Source organism: Poeciliopsis prolifica, unplaced genomic scaffold, assembly GCF_027474105.1.
Source record: "Poeciliopsis prolifica strain line A6 unplaced genomic scaffold, Auburn_PproV2 SCAFFOLD044, whole genome shotgun sequence".
Classification (NCBI taxonomy): domain Eukaryota; kingdom Metazoa; phylum Chordata; class Actinopteri; order Cyprinodontiformes; family Poeciliidae; genus Poeciliopsis; species Poeciliopsis prolifica.
Genome location: NW_026562419.1, coordinates 1,089,799 through 1,113,360, shown reverse-complemented (window position 1 = coordinate 1,113,360; position 23,562 = coordinate 1,089,799). Strand labels below are relative to the sequence as shown.

Below are 23,562 nucleotides of genomic sequence, written 5' to 3'. Positions count from 1 at the left end.
GTTGAAACAGAGGGAAAGTGCAACAACTTACTTTTGTCTGTTCAAACCTCTGAAACAAACAAACCTTATTATTTGCTGAAATGTATTTGTGGTCTAATTGAGCTCAAACGTCGAGAAAAGCGGCGAACCGTAACTATTGCAACACAACAAACAGTGAAGATTAGTCGTTGCACTTTCAAAAAGTAAAATTACAAAGTGGAAATTTTTCATTGACAAAATCATAATTGTCCTTATAAACTTCACTAAATCTCTTACCAGCTAAATGAGGATGTTTTCACAGGATGCTGTTGCTATAAACATCGTCATGTGCGTCACTGGGCCCGAGTTCGTGTGAGAGATTGTGTGGGTAGATATGAAATGGCAACTGGAGTGACAACATCCTAGACACTGGATTTTCCAACCAACTCAACTTGGTCAATATGATCTCATAACAAGATGGTTGCTATGAGAATGAGACCATGTTCGCCTGTCGGTGTGTGATTTCTCCAGAGGAGAATCAAGAACAGAATGTTTCAGTCTGATCTATCATACTTCCTTGAACGGGTTAGGGTAGATCTATGGTCTAAGTGAAGCATAGTTACAAAATCCTTCTTAGATAATCAGATTGTAGTCTTCATCTCCTTTCAGGGTGAGATGTTTTAGAGCCTCTTGTCACGTTAAATTCCTATAAGTTTCTGCTGGCCACGCCGCCAACTCAACGTTTACATTCACATGTGAAAATATCTGCAAACAGATGCGCAATTATACAACCATACATCTTTGAAAAGCAGAAGTAGTGCCTCCTTCACAACCAAAAGAAATGCAGCAGATGGTTTCTGGATAGCAAGGAAACAACAAAGCACTTGTCTTTTCCAGCAGCCATTGTACAGGGCATGCAGCAGCAGAACCAGCTGACCAAACATGCAGGAACTCTTTGCAGGGGTTGTGATGTTACAAATCAACGCCACGTTAAGATAAAAGTCAAAGTCGCTCATTCTGGGTTGCAGTGAGGGGATTTTTGCCCAGACATTTTCCACTAGAATCAGTAGACGAACCGTCTTTTTCACTCAAAGTATATTTATATTTAAATATGAGATTTCTTTTCACTGTTCCTGTTTCCTCCACTTGAGCAGAAAGCAGAACATCACAGAGGAGATAATGCTGATTAAAAGCCACAAACATCTAGGAAGGAAGACGAAGTTCGGTGCTGAAAACAGGTTCCTGTTTCTCTCCGGCTCTCTGTGCCTCTAACATATTTGTTGACATATTTGTTTGATGCAACTTTCAGTTCTTCAAAGTAAAAAGTTGGTGAGATGTTGAATTTCTGAAGAAACAAAGTTTTATTAATGCCAAAACAACAGATATTAATCAAACCTGTTTATAAACAATACTGTGCTTAGATTAAAAGAAACATAACAACACAAATCCCTTAATCCACCGCAGATTATTTCACTTATAACAAGACATTTTTCCCACAACATAAGTTAATATTAAGGAATTACTGACTTAAAACAAACTGCTGAGTCTTACTGAAAAGTCAATTTGTCCTTTCAAGTGTACTAAGATATTTGCAGTAGGAACTAGACCAAAACCACAGCTTCGTCTGATTCATGGTGAAATGCTACAAGTAGGGATGTTGTGATTATCATAACAGAACCGACGTTTTGAGGATTATTTCGTTATTTCAAATGATTCACCGCCTTGGAGCTTCAGTCCTCAGTCGAGTTTTCGCCCCACAGAGCGCACGGCTCCTCCAGACTAGTGGCAGCAGCAATTCACTCTGCACGTCTCAGCTCCTAAAAACACTTTTAAACGATTGCATCATGGAGAAGCATTGCTGCAATGGTGGAAAGTGTAGGAGCTTCTTAAAGAGACAGAGACCTCAGATACGGCACTAAATTGAAGTCAAATTTCTTTTAAGTTATTTTTGACACATACAGAATTATTACTACAACTGAAGGTAAAATGTAATTATTTGATTGTGCTATAAAATGTCTGGAAAATATGTAATAACCTTGTTTAAAGTCGTGGCACCCAGATGAAGTCAGAGTCGACACAAATGGATAAAACCTTAAAATTATGCAACTGCTTTGTGTTCAACACAGTAAAGTATCAGATTGAACAGTTTAAAAATTCAGGAAGTATAAACTTTTCCAACATGTTCTGCAGTAAATCAGTCACATACTTGCAGTACTTTTCATGGCAGTCGGCTCAAGATGATGCACATCTGATGAGGTCCTCACGCTGCGGTTAGCCAGTTCCTGTATTGACGTTTGACTTCGTCGGCTGACTGTGAAATGTTTGATCACTCCTCATAAAGCCACGCAGCCGAGCGCTGCACCCGCCGCTGCACCCGCCGCTGCACCCGCCGCTGCACCCGCCGCTGCACCCGCCGCCAGCTGGAGACGACCAGCAGAGGAAGACCAGACCATGAAGGCGATGCAGGTTTTCCTGCTGATCTCGGCTCTCGGTGAGTTTCTTTCAGGTGTTTGAAAGTCTTTACTCCGTCTTTAGTGGCACGTGTTTCATTCTTGTGGTTCTGGAGGGCGGGGAGCTGAAAAGTGGCTGCTGCTGCTGCTACTCTGGCAGAGCTTCATCAGTTGTAAACGACACGGTGGAGTTACAAATTGGAGGAAAATTAATGACATGATTCAAATAAACCTCTAGTTTATGGAAAACAAGAAGGAAAATTGAGAACAATTGTTTTTTCTAACAGAAAATATATAAAAGATGCTTTTTTTAATCATTATTTTGGACAGTGATGTCCAAAATCACCAAATTAAAATCACTTCTTCTTTATTTGTTTTTTTACTTAAAAATGCAAAAATGGTTTTCTTGTTAATTATTTTCTTTTTTCCTGCTCAGCAACAAATTAACATGTAATATTTTGAATGAAATGGTCAAAAAAAAGGATCTTAAAGCTGCACAGTTTCTAAAGTTGTTTGTCAAATTATCAATTTTAGTTTATTGCCATCAACAAAAGAAAGAACCGTCTCATTAACTGTCGGAGTCTGTTTTGGTCTTAAATGTTGCTGGAGATTTGTGGCCCCACTTACTATGACATTAAAATAAAAGCAAAAATAAATCAAAATAATAAAAAAAGAACACTCATTTTCTATTAAATATATAAATATGTCATTAAAAATCTCATAAATTGCGTCCAGCAGCCACTAAAAACGACTGAAAGGGCCTCAAATGGCCCTCTGACCACACTTTGGACACCCCTGATTTAGAATAACTTGGTTTTTTTCATGTTAATGAGCTGATAATTCACATAAAGTGTCGTGAAAAAGTATTTTCCACTCAGAGATTTGCTTTAATATTTAAAGCAAAACTCTAAAAACTGTTTTTAAATTCTGATCAGTTAAAGAAAAGAAGCTAATCTGACTGGTTGCTGTCAAGATTTTGAGTGTTTTGACAGATATCTGGAGAAATTTAGGTACGAATCACCTGCCTTTGTCCAGACTTTGACTAGGCCACTCGAAAACTTCTGATTGTTTGAGTCATTTGGACGTGTACCAACTGGATCTTTGTGCCAAAACAATGTTTTGGTTTTGTTCCAGCCGTTACTGGAAGTCGTTCAGGTCCTGAAGTAGCAAAGCAGCCCAGAGCATGACACCACCACCACCGTGTTTCATTCTTGGCATAATGCTCTCTTCCTTAAATGCAGTTAGTTTTATGTCAGATGTAACGCGACACAAACCACAATATTTTCTTCATCTTGATAAAAGAGTCCCACTTCCTCTTACATTTTATTTCTCTGTTGTTAGAATCTTATTTCTAATCGATATTATTAAGGAATCATTTGCTTAAAACAAGCTCAGATACGTTGCTAAAAGTTACTATAAGTTAGTTTTGTCTTATTTCAAGACATTTGCCCTGGAAAGTAGATCACAAATGCTTGATAATCGAGAGCTTGCAGTGTGGAGATCATCAAGATGTTTGCTGATAAATGTGAGTCGGAGCGTTGTGTTTGTTTTTGGGTCAGCAGAGGATCTGGCCTTGAAACTCTCCTGTAGATGGTGCTTTTGTTGGTTACTGTTCATGAGCGCTGCCAAAGGCCTGACGTGATCTGGATGTTTTTTTGGGTTACTCTTTGACATGTCAGGGGATTTCCGTTTTAGAAAACCATGAAATTCTGACAGATTAACTCCAGACCTCTTGGTACACATGAACAGAGTTCCTGACTTATAATCACTGCAACTGGAAATCCAAGCGCATCAGGAGGAAGTTGGACATTTTTCCGCCCACTGACAAATTTGTCCGTTGGAGGAGTTGTTTAATTTCACTGTTTATATTACCGGGGCAACAGTCAGTGGTTTCTGTCACTGTGGAGAAAAAGCTTCATGAATTAATCTGTCTGCAACGAGACGATGTGGATTCTCTTCATCTTGTTGAATATTAACTAAGCTGAATAAACATGAAATGCACGGCGCTGGTGGAGTTCCCAAAAGCTGTTTTCAAGTAAAAGTAGCTCTATTTCAACAAATTTTACTCAAGTAAAAGCAAACAGTAGCTGCTGAAGAAATGACTCAAGAGTGAAAAAGTATTTGGTAAAAAGTATTGAGAAACTGATGACTTTGTCAACCATTTAATATTTAAACGTTGCATCATCAGATGGACCAAAATACAAAGTTAAGTGGAAACTTTAGTATTTTAAGGACAAAATTATTAATAATTTATGTAACTGACAAAAAATAACAAAATCAGGGAAAAGTAAATTTTTCCAAATAATTTTTTTTTCAATAAAAATCTTATGAAACTTTGACAAAACTGCAGGTGTGTGTCTGTTTCTGGTGAAATTTTGTTTGTTCTTCGTTCAGAAACTTTATTCAAGTAAGAGCAGAAATACTTCACAATAAAAGTCGTCAAAGTACAGTGTGGTAAAAATACTCCTAGAAACACATTTCCTCAAAAAAGCTCCTCAAGGAAATGTAACAAATTACTACTTAATTCTGAACATGTTATAGTTTTTAAAAAATAGATTCTGATGGAAAACATCACCAGCAGATAGTTTGTGGGTTGTGGGTTCAGAAGAGTGAAAGCTGATTGACTGATATGTGGCTCATTAAACCACCTTCTGCTCAGAATAATAATAAAAAATGATCTAGCTTCAATTCATTTACAGTAAAAGTTAAACTGAGTGCAAATAACAAAAATGTGATTTCAGCATTTAAGAGCACAACATATTAGCTCTGTATATAAAACTACAAGATATTGTTTGTTGTTTTATCAGATTCTGTAATAAATATTCACACCTTTTCTATGCTTTATGTCTGACTTTGTGTGTTTATTCATAAACAAGCTGCTAGATTTAGGATTTAATGAGATGTTAAAATAAGAGCGAGATGAGTTTATCTGGCAGTGGATCAGAAACATCAGCAGCTGTAGTTTTGGTAATAACCACTCAGATGTGTCTGGTTGCTTCCTGCAGGAAGCTGGAGGTGAAGAAGTGGTGCTGAAAACCACAAATACTAGAGAAACAAACATGAAATAAACCAACATTCTGCTGCAATGTTTCCTTTAATCTCCTGACATTTCAACAAGAGTTCTTGAGTTTCTTTAAAAGTAAATCTGGTAACATTTGTATGGTTTGTTTTGGCCGTTTTATCCGTAGGTGTCGCCGTCTTTTCACAAGACTACAGTTCTGTAGATGATGAAGATGATGGAGATGTTGGAGACGAGATTTTTGGAAGCGGTGAAGCAACATTAGAACCACCAGCTGGAAACGACTCCAGCATCCTTCCCTCCTCAGGTAACCTTGACCTGCTCTGCTGAAACTCACAGAACCTCCTGCTGTGGTTATTTTGATGCATCAGCGCTTCATTAGTCAAATGCACAGTAGTGGAGGGTTGATGATGTGGGCCTGTTTTCCAGCCACAGTGTCCTAAAGAATCCCAAACAAAGTAACAAATAGTTGAAGAATCAAGATTTAAGATTTTTACTGCAAAAAGTCAAGAGCTAATCATGAGGAGTTTCTACACACATTATCCAGTTTCACTTGCACTTAAAATCAAATGAGATTAAAGCAGAAAATGTAATTTCCTGACAACCAGATTCCTCATTAAAACTGTGATTTTAATGACACTTTGGATTCCAGCTGACTGGTTTTCTTCTTCTCCTTTCAGCTGCTCAACACTCACCACAGAGAGGAGATTGTCACCAAATACAGCCTCTGCCTGCTTCCTATAATTTTAAATTTGTGCATGAAAGCCTGAAAATTTTAATTTTCAGAGTTAAAGAATATTTTACCCTCATTGTTTTGTCCTTTGTTGAAAAGGGTTTTGATGACTAAAGTGTATTAAAATAATCCAAGTAATGACAGTATTTCCTCTACCATGCAATGTTGTCCATTTACTAAGGTTGATTCTGTTGGGAAAATAAACTGTAAAAAATGTTCCTCTACACTTTGGGATTCCATTTCCTTTCATTTGTACAAATAAAGATCTAAAAACTGTGTTAAGCATTTTAACTCTGTATTGAAATCCAAAACAATGTTTCTGTCAGTTTCCACCAAATTCGTCGACTGAGTAGTTTAATCTCAGTTACCTAGCAACCCCACCGGAGTTCCACCAGTTACCTAGCAACCAAAGCTGAGTTCCAGCTGTGTACAATGGCTGCTGGAAAAGACAAGTGTTTTGTTGCTGCCTTTGCCATCCAGAAACCACTTGCTGCATTCTTGCTGATTGTGCAGCAGGCTTCACTTCTGCTTTTCAAAGATGTACAGATGTATGATTGTACATCTGTTTGCAGCCATTTTCACGTGCGAGTGCAGTTTAAGTTGAGCTTATTTGGATTTAAAGTGACAATGATTTTGTGCAAAATAGGTAATGAGCTTGTTTTGAATAGACCATAGAGCAAAAATAACCTTTTCAAGGAGGCGTAAGAGAAAACCTTGAGGTTAATACTTTGTAAACCAGAAATAACTTCCTGTTTTCAAGGCTAACATGAGTCTCAAGTGTCTCTTGATCTCAGATACGCCTCAACCTGGTATGAGGCCCTATAGGTAGATGGAATTTGGGCCCACCTTCTGGTTTAGAGCGTCACCACGAACAGGGTTTGAGTAAAGATTTGGTGGAAAGTTAAGGACAAATTATAAGAAGAAATAGACATTAGCCACTCTGAAACGGGAATCTGTTATCGAAAGAGGAAGGTGACAATATGCAGAGCGTGCCAGACACACACAGCAGACAGAGAAGTGTGTTTCAACAAAAACAAGATCTCGGAGCCAAGGCACCATTTCCTTTCAGTCAAGCTGCTTGGAGGTGTGGATAATTATATGAGGACTGGCTGAATAAATGAGATCCTTCCAGAATTTTTCTTCTACATCAGATCCAACCCGTGGAACAAAATCACCAACCATATTCAACAACAGACCTTCTGCTTCTGCCTTCAGACAAATCGCCAACACAGCGAGTCGTGGTTGTCTGGAAATCCTCAGAAATACAATTCAGCTACATAAACCGGAAAGAAAATATGAATAAATCAGAATCTGGATCAGCAGCACTTCGCTGGTGAGACAACCTGAGACTTTTAGTGTCACTTAGAAAGAAAGCATAAAGAAAGGTGGCGAATCTCACTTAAAGAGATTTAGCCAATAGTAGCCACACATGTGACATCAGCCACATGTGTACAGAATGTTCTCTTTGCTTCAGAGCAATAATTTCTGTTTCCTGTCAGCTGTTTGGTAGCTCAGTGCACAAGCCAACAAGCCAACGCCCCCAAGACAGACATTGTTCTGATGGGATTCTGGATCTTTCAGATCAGTTTGAGAAACGTCTTTCATCGTGTCAGCTGGGTGCTGCTCTTTGTCTTTTACACTTTGGTATGTATAGACTCTGAAACTGTTGCATCTATAGACTTTGAAACTCTAGAGGAAACCAATGACTAGAGTCTTGAACTAGTTCCCTGTTTCGTTTTCACATGTTTGGTGACCATTAAAGTCGGTCAGGAGAGCGTTTGAGGAGACGCGGAGAGCCGGACGAGACGATGGAAACGTTTTATGTTTTTCTGCTGATCTCGGCTCTTGGTGAGTTTTTTTCAGGCGTCTGAATGTTTTTATTCCGACTTGTAGCTTCATTGTTTTGATACGAGGAGGTTGATGGAAGAGCTGCTGCTGCTGATTTACTGTTCCAGTGTTTCTTTGTTAGGATTTGAGCTCAGCTGACACAAAATGGGTCGAATTTGAGTTTGAGAGGCAGAAGTTAAGAATCAATGGATTATTAGTGACTCAAACCAGCCAAGTTAGTTTGTAACAAACAGGGAAAACAGCTTCTGAGTTTGGAAAAATAGTTCAGATTATTTTATACGGGTGAAAAAAAAGAAATCTTTTTGCTAAATTATTTTCACAGATTTTTATTTGCATTTAAAGTTTAAGTGATTTTTTTTCCACATGCAGTTTTGTATTGAAGTATCTTCCCTTCGCCGAGTTCTGCTTTTATGCCTTAAGCCTTTCACAATTCTCAGAGAGCCAGAGAAAACACAAAACGCCTTTTTCAAATTCTGCTTTAGGTCAAGCCACAGCATTTTCATTTTCCAGACTTTGAGTAGGCCACTCTGAAACATTCTGATGTCATCAAAGAAAAGGAACGAAGGAACACAGAAACTAACAAAACCAACTCAAACAACCTGAGAAATAGGAAAAGGATCATTTAAGAAGAAAGAATGTTACAATGAAAACTAGAAGCACATCAGCCACTGCATCAGCTCAGGTTCCTTTTCTGATTAAAGTCCTGCATGTTTTAGTTTTGGTCCCTGCTACAGTTATTACTTTCTGTTAATGTCAATGTTAATTGATCCAGGGTGAGAACTAAAACATGCAGGTTTACAGACATGCATGTTTAGTTTAGTCTGCAGTTGTGCAGAACTGAATGATTTTAACTTGTAACTTTTACAACGTCTGCAGGTGTTGCTGTTTCATCCCAGCCAGACGATGAATTCTATGATGATTATGATTTTACCCATTTTTATCACTTCAATTACACATACTTTGGGAACATATTTGACAGTGACTCTGTTCCCTCTACAGGTAAACTCTTTTTGATCTGCTAACAGAAATATATACAAATTATTTTAATTAGATTTTAAATTAATTTATTCTTTATTCTGTTTCTATGTGTTTCATATTCTTATCTTACTGGCCATGCATGTCCTGATCTAATCTTCATAAAGTTTTCCCAACTTCCTGATTTAAAAATGATGCATTGATTCACATGTGAATGAAAGTCCTTCATTGGCTAAATGTGGGATTTTCAAAGATGGAAAATCTGCACAACAGTAACTGAAATATTAATATAGATATTCGAGTTTCTACTTTACTCTGAACATACTTACACAAAATCTTCAAACTGTGATTTTTACTGAGTTTTATAGTGCAATAAACACTGAGTTATAAATATTTGCGGAGAAAACTGAAAGATGAAACTGTGTTGCTGTGAAACAGGAAGTAGTTCCCTCCAGTTCTCTCCAGTTTCCTCCAGTTCCCTCCAGTTTCCTCCAGTTTCCTCCAGTTCCCTCCAGTTTCCTCCAGTTCCCAGCTGAATTTTGATGGTTTTCTTCTCCTTCTCTCCATTCAGCTACCGAACCTTCTCCTTCTCTCCATTCAGCTACCGAACCTTCTCCTTCTCTCCATTCAGCTACCGAACCTTCTCCTTCTCTCCATTCAGCTGCCCAACCTTCACCACAGAGAGGAGCTGTTGTCACTAAATTCAGCCTCTGTCTGTTTCCTGCCATCTTAAATTTGTGCCTGAAAGACTGAAAATAATGATGATAAAGAAGAAAAACTTTGTTTGTTCAGGTTTTGTTTGTTAACTGTAACCCTGATGAAGACGTGTTAAATAAGACAAACAAATAGTGTTAAAATAAACCAAATAATGTTTATTATGCAACTATGTAATAAACTTTAAATAAACAAAATATTCTGGGTCCTTTGACATTTATTATGTATTTGTTTTTCTTTGTGTATTTTTGAGGACATTTTAGATGTTTTAGATTTTTCTCGATGTCTTTAGACTATAAACATATTTTTTATGCAAAAAAAAAAACACATTTTTGGTGCCAAAACTGCATGTTTTTTGAAAACACCAATAGTGAACATTTTTATTTGTTACTATTTCAAAAAGTCATATTTTGGTTTTTGAGACGTTTAATTAGTGAACCATTTTTTGCAACTTTTTCAAAAACTAACATTTGAAATAAAACCGTGGAAAATCATTTAATTGTGAAAACTGCAGACATCAGCGATATTATTTTGTCACATTTTGCTGATTCTTCTATAATGCTAACTGTGATTCATTAAACTGTGCAGCTCAGCTTTGAACGACCTTTATGACGTTCAGAGAGCAACTGAAGGAGAAGACATGAAGGAGAAGTTGAGGGTATTGAATAATTAAAGCTTAAAACTTCTTTCCTTTTGCATTTAAAACCTCTTAGTGGAAGTTTGAGAGGCAGAAGTGAATATTCCTCATGCACACCAGTCTGGGCGTTATAACTGGATGAAGTTCAGGATTCAGCCGCTTAAATCCTCTTCGTTTCGGCTGTTTTTCAGTTTTCTGAAAATTTGTTCTAGATTAGAGGTCAGAAAAAAAAAACTTCAGTTTGTTTCTGTTCAGCTGGAGGAAGTTATGGCGCCTCTATGCATTTATTTTTTCTAAGTTTCTACTAGTTCATCGTTACCTGGTGACACTGTGATGTAGAGCTGCATCATCTGCATAACGACGGCACAAACACAAAATCTCACCAAGTGTTTTTAATTTGAGTTCAGGTGAAACATTCTTGAAATGCTTGAAATGAGGAAAACTAACTTACAAGTAACTTCTTGGTAATACATAGGAGCTTGTTCTGGTTCTGCTATGCATCCCCAGAACCAGAACCAAAGCATTCAGCTTCTATGCAACATAAATCTGGAACAAACTTCCAGAAAACTGCAAAACTGCTGAAACACCGAGTTTCTTTGAACCTAGACTGGTTAGAGCTGCTTTTGAGCCCTAAGAAATGAAACCAACATTAACTTGATTGACTGCTTTAAGCTAATTATTCTATAATATTGATGAAAAAGTACCAGATAATTGAAAAGTTTAATTAATGGTGAATAAAATGTCAGCAGAACCAGCTCCTAAATCTTGATTAAAATTTGTTTTGTCCTATTTCAAGTGATAGAAACTTGACTGAAATACTTGCTAAGTATTTATACTTATCCTGTTATTTGTTGTAATCTGAGCCACGATGTAGATATTAAATATGAAGGGCCCGAAGGTGAAACCTTGCGGTACACCGGATGTGAATTTCGGCCGCTCCATCCCTCTTCTTTAGGCAATACGCTGTTTTGCAACACATTCCAAGTTATTTCTAAATTAAATTTCTTGTAATTACACTTCTGCCGTATGAAAAATGTTTGTTTTATGGTTAAACATTCCAGTGTTTCACATTTCTATACCTGCAGCTCTGCATATATCACAGGATGGATCTGGATTTCCAGCCTCTTCTACCAGGTGACGCGGTTTCACTCATTGATCGTCTGATTTTAGTGAACATATTATGACCTCAGAGAAAGTTTTCTGCAATTCTTGGTTGTCTGGGCATTTTTTTCTCATATCTCATTTAATTCCCCTGTGACATCAGCAATACCTTTCAATCCACAAACTGTGCCTTGCTTGACTCTTTCTCTATTTCAGGCGTGGAGAGATGGCACGGATGGTGAAAACCCAAAACCCAAAAGCAGTTTCTGTTTTAGTCAGACCAGCCTGGCCGCCAAAATGCCTCAAACCCCCACTTATCCCCTGTTCTGATGCTCAATTTAACCTTCAGACGTATTGACCTTTTCACTACGTCTAAATGCCAAAATGCATTGAATTTGTTCCATGCTGACATGTATTGAGGAGGTGAAAGTGGCTGGAGAGCTGCAGAAACCTGCAGAGTTAACGTTCATCTGCGAGTTGCAGGTCGGAAGCAGCTTGAAAAGGGTCGACGCAGAAGCAGCGAGAACGCAGAGCTACTGCTGCATCCTGTGTGAATGTGGCGCTCGCTCTGCGGCGGGTGACTCAGTTCCTGAAAACCGAGCAATACCAAGAGTGATTTACAGAAAGACGCTCAACGAGTGTGGCACACAGAAGAAGATTCAGAGTGATGTTTGTTTTTCCTTAAGAAACACAGGTGGGAGAAAGAGGGGAGGAAGAAAAGGTTAAGATGGAAGAAAAAATACAAAGAGTGACAGATTTAAGGCACATAAAGTTGTGTTTTTATTAGATTTTTTCTCTTTTCTGCAGATATTGGCTAAATTCTCAATGAAAAATAATAAAAAGGTCCAAAAATAATCCACATTTTATCCACAGTTCCTCGTCAGAGCAAAGAGACTTTGTGAAGTCAGGCCTCAGAGCCCGCCGGCCAAATTTAAATTCTTCAAACCGCAAAGTTTAACACATGCGACAAAAACACTCTGCGAGGTGAAACAGGGCGACGGCGAGTAAAACGGGTGAGAAGAGAGGATGGGGGAGGGCGGGAGAAACAGACAGAGAAAGGAAGACTTTTAGAGCTTCAGGTCTAAAAGTCGAGGACTGAGGAAGGAGCTTAAAAGAAAAAGGAACAAAATAACTCCAATAAAAAAGGGAAACTACTGCTGCTTCGCTGATGATTACAGCTTTTTGTTGTCAAAAGAAGAACCAATCAAGTGAGGGAGACGGTTTGAATCAAGATGATGAAGCTGTTGGTGCAGCTCTGCTTCCTGAGTGAGTTCACTTCAACTACTAACAGACTTTTCCTCCCAGCTCCGGTTTTAAATCTTTACTGATGAAAACACAGAGATGCTCTCTGAGGCGACTACTTTAAAACTTTTGCTTCTTCAGTTCAGTTTAATCAAATGATTAAACAAGTTTTTATCAAATGCTACAAGAATGTTTGTTCAAAATCAGCTTCTGGACATAAATTAGCCATCATAGCTGTTTATTTACTCACCAGAAAAACCTTAACTTAGTCATAAATCTGCATTTGCATAATTTCCACAAGCTAATTTAGTGGATGCCTCCCATGCAGGAAGTAATGCAAAGCCAGCAAACGCCGCAGTGAGCTCAGGTTTCCGCCAAATGAACTTTTATTTTTTTTCAAATGCAAAGTGATGTCAGTGCAAAAGTGTAATATTTGCATATTTTCTGCTTAGGAATTAATAACTCAGGTTTATGATGAGGTGTGTCCAAATTTACTGAAAGTTCATTTTAATCAGAGCTAAAATGATCAAATAAAGAACATGCAGCGTTATTGTGGTCCTGCTGATTAGGCTGCAGCTTTAAACTGAGATTTAATTATAGTTTAGGATTCTTATAATAAAAAATCTTCATTTGATGATTAGAATGAAAAGATGCAGAAATTTACTTTAATAAGATCCTATATCTTGCTGAAAAGTCATTTTAAGTTATTTTTGTCTTATTTCAAAACTAATGGGATTGTTGCACTAAAATTAGACCAAAAGACACTGAACCTAATGCTAGGTTGTAGTTTAGCAACGTTATGCTTAGATAAGTGATGCTAACATGTTTTCAGTTCTAAAAGTTTAAACAAAATGCAGAGAATCAGCAGTGATCTCACATCTCAGTGTGACGACAGCTGCAGCTGCTTCTTGTTGCTTTGGTTTAAAAGTTTTCATGCTAAATGTTAGCAACTGTGCAGCTGAAGGTTTTATGAGCTCTGATCATCCCGTGTTGCAGCAGATGGAGCAGAATCAAGATGTGATCAGAGAAGCTGAATGTTTTCTTTATTCTCAGACTTTTATCACCTCTTTGCTCTCGTTTGTTTTCTCACACATCTGAAAGCAGCTGCAGCTTAAAGAAAACTCAGTCATCTGTTATCAGTGAACTGCATGCTGCTCACATTATGTTACTTTATGATTTAAAGGACAAATTCAGTGTTAAGATGTTTCTTTTTATAATATTTATCTTTGTTTTGCAGCTCTAGCAGCTTCTGCTGTTTCACTAATGACGACACCTCCTGCAACTCCAGGTAAAAACTGACTTGATTTATCATGAAACATATTATTATCCACATCATGTGAGCTCTATATACATAATACACCAAATAATAGAAGTAAAAACTACAGATGCTGAAGAATTATATTTGGTTTGTGACTTTTCTTTCTTAAAACATAAACTCTGTAAGGTGGGATTTGTTCTGAAAAATTCACTGTATAATTTTGCTAATTTATTAAAAGGCCTTTTAAAAAATTACATAAGTTTTATGAATGCTTCATAAAGGCCTGATTGACATTTAAACGATTTAGAAAAGTCTATATTTGTTTCTTTCTGGGTCACAGCCCCTGTTGGTCAAAACTGAACTCATTTTCAAATTTAAAGGTTATTTTTTTAGCACACAGTGAACAAGCTACTGTCAAAAATAAGAGTAAAAAGTATTTTGTAAAAGTTGACTCAAGTATTGAGCAACTGATCAAATGATCAGTCATTTAATATTTAAAAATTAAACCATCAGACGGACCAAAATATAAACTTAAGTGGAATTTTTGGCATTTATGGATCAAAATGATGATAAATCAAATAAATAACAAAAAAAACGGAAGAAACTTTTTCCAAATCAGTTTCTGTCAATGAAAACAGAAACTGCAGGTCTGCTGTTTTCATTCAGTGGGTAGAAAATCCAGACATTTTACTCAAGTAAGAGAAGAAATGTAATATGTGATAAAGTTACTAACGTTAAATTAAAAATACTCCTAAAACTAAATGTAGCTGAGGTTCTACCTGTTAAACTGCTTCCAAAGAGACGCAATCGTTGCTGCAAGCATCAATTTTTTTTACCTTATTCTGCTTCGTTTAATGAATTTCAGATAAAGTATGCATTTTGTATTTATTTTAACATTTAACTTCTTGTCTCATAAACTCTTACATCCTGGTACTTACAGACTCCTGTCCCAAAGGCTTTTCCTGTTAAACATTAGAATAAAATCTCCAAACTTAAATTCTGTTTTTAATGTTTTATAAATCTGACCATTTCTACACCATCACTGATCTTAATTTAGAATGTTCTAGTTTTATTATCTGTTTATTTATATTTATTTTATTGTTTTCTGCATCGTATTTAGTTCCAGGAACTCCCTCACAACGAAATGACACAAACACGACCCTGGATGTCAAGACAAATGGTAAAAATAAATCAGATTCTTATTCAACTTTTTCCTCTTTCCTTTTCTTCTTCTATGTTTTTTGGTGGTTGGCAAACAACGAAATTGGTGCTTTACCGCCACCTACTGGTGTGGAGTTTGGAGCGGAGCGTCACTGCAGATCACATTTGTGTTGTTTTTCCTAAATAAAGTTAAAAAAATATTCTTTTCAATTAAAGATCAAACTAATTCCAATACAGAACCTGAACTAAAGTATTTATGTTATTGACTTAAAGTGCAGGAATGTTTTGTTTCTCTGGATTATTAGAGATTTGAGATTATTCTTCACTTTTTGTCTCCTTTATATTAGCCACAGATTATTTATTTAATCCGACATCTGAGATGGAGATTAACGGAACCATGAAGGAGATGAACAACGCCTCATCAGCATCGACTTCATCGCCCGCGGTGCATCAGGGCCCAACCTCACCATCAGTAACCACGGTAACAGTCCCCAGTAATCCCAGTGGTTTTATCCAGCGGCTGCAGCTCAAACCAAAACATTCATCAAAGTCAGAAACAGAAGACCAGTGGATTATTGCTGGGGATTAGGAACCCCAGTCACCTGTTAATCTGCATGTTTCAATAGTTCATTATTAATGTGATTTAACCGTGTTGGTGCTGCTGCAGATATCTGCACTGTAAAAACACAAAATCTTACCAAGGATTTTCAGTCTAGTTTCTACTGCAAATATCTTGGTACAATTCAAATTAGAGAAAATTAACTTATTAGAGACTTTTCAGTTTAAGTCGGTATTTGCTTATTGTTGATGAAAAAGTACCAAGTCTCTCTGGCAGATTATTTCACTTATAACAAGACATTTTCCCATATTATAAGAGAAATAATCTGCCAGAGGTTAATGGAATAATTTGGTTCTAGAGCAGAACCAAATACTTTTTCTAAAAAATAAAACATGTTTTCTATTAGATTTTAAAAAGCTCTGATGATTTGAATCATTTCAACTGGAAATTTTTTCCAATTTTCTGCACAAATCTGTTTAATTTGCCTTAAAGTTAAACATAGACATGAATTTACATGATTTATTTTCCTCCTTCATTGCTTTGTTTTTACTAAAAGTGCAAAATTGCTGTGTTAGAAATTCTCCATCTTGTGCTACATTGAGGACAACGTTCTTCAGTCAGAGGCTTCTACAAACATGCTGGAAGACAGACTGCTGCAGGAGCCGCATCTATGACTCTATGACAAAACAAATATTCTATTCAGGATTAATAAATGAATCCAATCTGTAATGTTTTACACACTTTTTCAGTTTTTTTAACTTTCTGTAAATAAAAAAGATCAAACTCTGACCTCCATCTGATCCATTATTGATGTATCAACTCATCATTGACAACATGAACAGCATCAATGAACAAAGTTTGGCCAAACCTTCACATGAAATGCGGATGTGGTCATTTGGATGCTGCTTGTTGTGTAAAGTTACATAAAACGTTTTTTATAAACAGTTTTAGCTGTGAGCTTCATCAAGCCGCTCCAGACAAACAGCAGACAGGAAGTGATTTTGGGTTGGAGTGCAAAGCTCAGAACAAGAAAAGCTTCAGAAACACAAAGCCGGTTCTCAGAAATCCAGGAGAAGAAACATTTCAAACCACCACATGCTTCCAAATATAATGTTAGAAGGAGTTAACTGATGGAGTTTTTGTTTCCTCTTTGGCAGGAAACAAAAGCAGAAGCCAGCGAAAGGTCGACCTCCTCAGCGACGGCAGCATCAGCAGCAGGTAGCTTCATGCAGGCTGCAGGTTCACGCTCTGCCTCGTTTTGTCTTCCTGCATCAAACCACAGCGTCTCACACGCCTGATTTCTGTCTAACTGCTCACCAGCAGCCACAGCAACACGTTCAGATGCGCCATGTTTAATCCACCAAACCAGAACGCTAACGGCCACAGGACAAAAACAAACACATCTTCACCACTGAGCTGCCATTTTCAGGAGGGAGATTCATGATGACCGGCTCCAATTTGTTCCTGAATAAAGACACGTCTTTTTTTTTGTTCAGTTTCACTGTGTGAATATCCACAGAAGTAAATTGTTAATGTAAGATACATTTATTTACTGTTTTTCTGTAATGCTTTCTGCCGTTTCGGAAACATAAGGAGCTAAAACAACACAAGCTAAAACAAACCACAGCAGAGAAGCAGAATGCTGCTTCTCCGTGTTTGGTTCTGGTTCTGAGGATGCAGAGCTGGTTCTGGGAGGTTGCTGTGACGACAGCAGCAGATCTTTAAGCCGTTCAGTGATTTATAAACTAATAGTTTTTTAAAGTGTGTTCTCTGAGCTGCAGGGATCCAGAACTGGGTCCCTGGCTCCCTGAGCCAGATCCAGAACGCTGCTGCTGCGTTCTGGATCTGGGCACAAATAAAGGAAACCAACATTAAATCAATTTTCTCCTGAGAGAAAAACTGAATCTAATGTGTTTCTTTCAGGGTCTCCAGGCAGTTCATCTTGGGGTAAGTTCACTTTTTTTTCCTCCAGTTCATCTTGTTGAGTTCATCTTCACTCTTATTCTTTTTAAACTCAGTTTTTCACTATGAGGTGAATAATCATGATTCCTGCAGGGAGATTCATCATCATTCTGTTTTTAAAAACAAGCCAAACTAAAATAGATGCTATTAAAACTGTTCTTCTTGACTGCAGATGTTTTGTTTCTATCATGTTGCTAAGTTTCTAGCTCCCCCTAGTGGTCACTAGAATACAAGGCAAATTGACTCAGCATAATGTGAATACTTCCAACCATCCAAATAAGATATTTGTTTATTATTTGTTCTGTGTTTTAATGTAAAATGAGGCCAGTCAGGACGTAACGTTTTGTTCTCGGCAGCTTACATCCTGCTGGTGTTGATAATCATCGTGATCGTCGTTCTGTGTGTCATCCTCTACATGCTGCGCAGGGCGTCCAGGGTGAGAAACAACAAATAAATCCATGTTTCCCTAAAGAAAAACGATCAACATTTAAATGTTTTCATTGCTATTTTCTTTTCCAGACGTACTCGTTTGACCTCCAGCGACCTGCGGCCTCCAGCAACGTCTACGAACCAACTGGCACCTTCGGCCAGGTTTACCTGGACGACCTGGGTAACAAACTAACGCCATCTAAATGTCTTTAAAAGTCTAACAACCTGAGAAACAATGTTTTTGTTTGTTTTTGTTTGTTTCTCAGACCAACCGGTTAACAAAGACGTGATCTCTGATGACCTGTCCACCACACCGGTACCCAACGGCACCGGCCCACAGCCGGAGGAAACCGCAGACGGGGAAGAGAACGGTACCAATGTTTGGAAGTCTAAAGTATTTAAATAGCAGGATTTTCAGCAAATACCTGCATGTTTAAAGGCGCAGATTATTCAAAATGAAAATTTTTTCATCTGGGTTTCCATTGCTTCTAAAAACATCCCAAACAGAAACCCAGATGATTTTTGGTGTTTGGAAAATGAACGGTTCCAAAAATCTCCCAATTGTTCAGTCACACTGCGCCCCACATGGAGCTCCAGCATATTCTGTCAGCTGGTTTTGCTGCCGTGCAATGACTGCTACAAAACACAAGAGCTTTGTCTTGCTGTATTCTTGTTGGTTGCACATCAGGCTCCACTTCTGCTTTTCAAAGATATATGGTCTATTTGCAGCTATTTTGACGTGTCAGTGTAAACGTGACCAACAGCAGCTTATTTGGATTTAAAGCCACATGAGCCTCTGAAGCAGCTCATCCTGAAAGGAGATCAAACTATGCAGAACTAACCAGACTAAAATCTCATTACTTAAAAATTATTTTGTGCAAACAATTTAATAAACATGTTTCGTATCATCAATCGATCAACCCTAACCTCATCAAGGATGCATAATTAGATTCTGCCTATTTTAGCTCCTTTCAGAATCAGAATAAACTGAAAATGGCTGCAAACAGATACACATTTGCACAACCGCACATCTGTGAGCCTGAGGAAGAAGAAATGGATGGTGAGTCAACAACAAATCACTTGTCCTTTCCAGCAGCCATTGTACAGCGCAAACGTTGGTAAATCCAGCTCAGTAACGGCACAGAGTGACCTAACAACCAGGGGTTTTTGAAAGAACTTGTTTTCCAGACACCAAAATCCATTAATTTCTTGCGTGAAAAGAGTTCAGACTGATTTTGGAAGCAGTAGAAACTAAATGGAAACGTGAAAAGTGAGTTTTGCACAATTTTTCCCCTTCAAGGTAACATTTGATGATCCAGATCCAGGTTTGGTGAATTCAGACATTTACTCCTTTCCTGCAGCTCTTCAGGATCCACCAGAAGCAAACGACCCGCAGAGACCTTCGTCCTCCTCCTCTTCCTCCAGCCGCAGCTCGTTATCGGGAGGCGACCAGGAAGAGAAGAAATCCAACCAGATGAGCAGCAACAACTTGTTCTTCGACGCAGTCGAGGAGACGCAGCAACAGAACGGAAACAACAACAACAATCCATGTAAGCTCATTTAAATAATACACAAATACAATCAACAGGTGCTATAAAAACTATTTCGGTGGAAAAAACATGTTGACTCTTTTCTAAAGTATCAAAGTTTCCCGGTAGCTTCAGTATTAGAACAACTTTAAAGGATTTAAAACTTTTGTTTTAATCTGGAAAAAAAGGAGCAGAAGCTCCACTAAAAATGGAAAATAAAAACTTTAAGGTTAGTTCCACATCAATTCAACATATTGTTATAAATTAGGCTTAAATATCATATTTATCTATAATATTTGAAAATTAAAATAACTAATTAAAGTGCAGTTTTAAATATTAAGTTTGATATCATTTTATCTGCAAGCAAAAGGAAAATGTGACATAAATGAAAAACTTTGTGTGTGAAAGTTTATATGTTCAAGTATTTTTGGCTCCATTTGAATTTCAGACACTTTATTTCATAATGAGGAAGTAACACGTTGCACTGCTGAGTGGGTTTCAGTTGATGAAACTTCGGCCAGTAGGTGGCGCTCATCCACACTCTGCAACCCCAAAAAACCCAACAATCATCTTTTCTGGACTTTAGCTGCTTTTTTGTATTTTTTAAGTAAAATTTTGACCTTTTACTTTGAAAAATTAGTTTTTATGTTTGACTTATGAATCACTTGTAAAAATAAATTTTTTTGCTTGTTTTTTCTGGAAGATTTTTGAGTTTAAATAATTTTGTTTAGAAACATATTTATCTCTCTTTTGTTGCATTTTCTCCTTTTGTAGCCGTTTGCTCCAGCGACCCGTTTGTGGAAATAAACCTTGACGATCCGGCCTGGTCCGATCAGCTCCTCACTTCTCCACCGGCCTCCTCGGTTCTCCCTTTCTCTTCCTTCTGCTCTTCCTCCTCTTCCTCATAGCACCAGAACATTCACACTGAGTGAGACTGGATGTCCTTCCACCACAATCAGCAGAAGGTCTTTCAAGGTTTCTCTCTCTTCCCTGCTTACTTGAAACAAGCTGAACTCAAAGCTAAACCAAAGTTAGCTTGAACTGTTTTGACGATGAAATGTTAGTTTTTTATTAATTGAAATTTTTTTTTTTACAGATGATTAAAAAAATCTAGAAAACCTGCAACTTGCGGCATCTGATCAAATCAAACTGTTTTAGTTTATGACAGTTTTTATGGCTTCCTGTTTACACGTTATCGTTTCTCAAACTAAATAAACTGTAAAGACTAGAAGCTAATTACCGTCAATATGTACAATTTTGTAAAAACTTCTTATTAAATCTATATTTTGTGCCTCACATGATAACAGAAACCCAACAGCTTTGAATTTCAAATCTAATTCTGCAGAATTGTTTTTGGTTATTATGAATAATTTCTTTATTGTACAGAAGTAAAAATATGCAGCTACTGCTTTAATTAATGCTCTGATCCAAACTGATAAGAAACGTTTTCTTAGTCCTAACTTTATTACGTTCATGGAAATGATGTCATTTTATCATTAACTCTAACATGAGTGAATCAAACTTCCTGTCAGTGAAGCACATTTTGTGTTGGTTTTAAAATAAAAACATTTTGTGTTGGTTTTAAAATAAAAACATTTTGTGTTGGTTTTAAAATAAAAACATTTTTTGTTGGTTTTAAAATAAAAACATTTTTTGTTGGTTTTAAAATAAAATTGTTTTGTTTTAATAAAACATCTTTCTGCTTTAATTTAAATCCTGTTATATCACGTTATGATTAAGTCTGTCGAAAAGTGACATAAAAACAGTTTTGGTTTAACTTTGGCTAACAGTAAATAAAAAAATAAAACAGCTCATATCTTTTACTTCGTATATAGCAAACCAGTGGGTTTTTTTGTTTATTCCTGTAATATTTGCATTTAGTTTCCACAAAAAATGTCAACAAAAGTAAGTAATAGTAATGTACTTTTAGATCAGATGTTTTTTTGTCATTGGGTTGGAATATTTCAGTTTTTTTATTTTTTACATAATTTTCCATCTCCTTTTTGTTTTATCTTTATTTCTATTTTGAATCCTAACAAAATGGTGATTATTTAAAACATTTTGTCTATTTTTAGCTGACATGATAATTATCTTTTCAACAAGTCGTGCGATATCAAAAACCTTCCCAACGCCTGGAAGTTTCATGTTCTGTGTGCTCCAACATTACAGAAGGGAAATTTACTGATGTCCCTGAACACATCTTGTATCAAATGAGGTTAAAGCTAACCTCATTAACCTCGTTTAGATCAAGAACTTCCTGCTTTTATGGTAATTATTTATTTGGACGTTTACCACATTGAAATCTCTCATCTCTGAAAGACGCGCTGCTGGTGAGATACTGATTACTCATAACTACCCCACACAGCCACACTTCAAACAAACTGAATAGTAACTTTATACTTATCCTGTAGAAACTTGAAAATAACTCGGCGCTGTAGAGTCACAGTGAAACTCCAGGTGCCTCGAAGAATCACGAGGTTGTCACAAACTTGTCTCTCATGCAGAGATCATTGTTTCCTCCTCTTCAGCTCAGATTTGGCTCGTACTGTCCAGCAGGTGTGACGACTTTCACTTTCTAAATACGTAAACTCTGTTTAAATTTGGCTGGAGTTGATTAATGCCTGAACTGGTTTATTCCGTCCAAACAGTTTCCGTAAAAACTAAGAATCAGACAGGAAGAGATGCATCACGATAAACTATTTCTGTTCCACTGTAACTCCAAACGAACCAGATAATTAGACTTTCATCTAGTGTCACAGTCATCGTGTGTAAAAGAGAGATAGAAACAAATCATTAAAAGAGTCTGGATTTTCCTAAAACTTTTATAATAGGAAACGTTTTTACATTTAACTAAAGTTTATTCAGCATTTGAATAAACCTTCTGGTTTTTCATTCAGAGTGAATAAAGACAGACTGATAAGAACTGACATCCCAAGATGCTCTGCAACTGGAGTTACTGAGAACCTTTATATTTCCGCCTCAGTTCGCCTTTTATTTTGCTTAATGTTTCCACAGAGGCCTTATTTTTCTTCTTTTTGTTACTTGACATACAGTTAAAATTTTGCTGACCTCCAAACTGAACGGAGACCACAGAAAATAAAAACACATGGCAGCATCACTGCAACCTGAGCCGTCCTCCTCACACCCACCGAGGCTTTATCAGCTTTCAGATGACAAACGGCTTGTAGTGCCCATAAAAAGGGGAAAGTCCCCCACTCCCTCCTGCACATTCTGCAAGTCATCTTCACACTCCCACATAAACTGACACCTTCTACTTTCGCTTAAATTTGAAGTTTCAAAGATTAAAATTAACTATATTTTTCTTGAGTGATACTTTTAGTCTCCACATGACAGAAACATAACATTTTATCAAACATATTTATTTAGTTTCAAGTGTAAATATTTTCCTTTTGTCAACAACAAATCAAAATACAGGAAATAATCTAAATTCTCAGGCAGAAGAATTTAAATTATTTTTGTTTGACAAGACAAAAAGGTGACAGAAAGGTCATACTTCTTAATTTGATGCTTTTTGATTACAAAGGCTTTATTTTATTCGATATTACATTACAAAAACACAACATTGTAGTATTCTAGCCATTTTATTTCAAATTAACCTTTTTTTAACTCATAAAACACGGTACAATTACCCTGTTATCTTTAACAGGGTAATTTTTGCACCGGATGCAAAAATTACATCCGGTGTACCCCAAGGTTTTGTCTTTGGACACCTACTATTTACTATCTGCATGCTCTGAAGAGCTCAGATTATAACAAACAAATCACATCTGGCCCAAAAATTCTTGGTAAGATTTTGTGTTTTTGCAGTGCAGCAAGCTTTACACACAATGTGACTTTATGGTTTAATGAAATTATGAGGTTTATTACAAGCCTGGCTCAAAAATACTGAACATCTTCTTTGAAAAACATCAAGTAATTTACGTTTTCTAAAAACATGGATGGTACAAAATTAATAAAGAAGTTACA

The 23,562-nt window shown here is 36.9% G+C and overlaps 1 protein-coding gene and 1 long non-coding RNA gene across 3 annotated transcripts; both read left to right on the top strand.

Moving 5' to 3' along the window:
* The first annotated feature begins 7,712 nt into the window (after positions 1-7,712).
* LOC129376655 (uncharacterized) lies at positions 7,713-9,894 on the top strand. Of its 2 annotated transcripts, XR_008607790.1 has the most exons (4): positions 7,713-7,804; positions 7,923-8,008; positions 8,885-9,007; positions 9,555-9,894. It is a non-coding gene; the product is annotated as an uncharacterized LOC129376655 (long non-coding RNA). The 2 variants fall into 2 exon arrangements; XR_008607789.1 differs by having other exon boundaries at positions 7,719-8,008.
* Positions 9,895-12,515: 2,621 nt separating this feature from the next.
* On the top strand, positions 12,516-21,104 carry LOC129376635 (uncharacterized). Its single transcript, XM_055056225.1, has 11 exons — positions 12,516-12,701; positions 13,915-13,965; positions 15,056-15,115; positions 15,444-15,577; positions 16,813-16,873; positions 17,579-17,602; positions 17,974-18,053; positions 18,137-18,227; positions 18,313-18,417; positions 19,408-19,596; positions 20,350-21,104. The coding sequence occupies exons 1-11, from the start codon at positions 12,668-12,670 to the stop codon at positions 20,481-20,483; spliced, it is 963 nt and encodes a 320-aa protein (XP_054912200.1). The 5' UTR covers positions 12,516-12,667; the 3' UTR covers positions 20,484-21,104.
* The last annotated feature ends 2,458 nt before the right edge of the window (positions 21,105-23,562 follow it).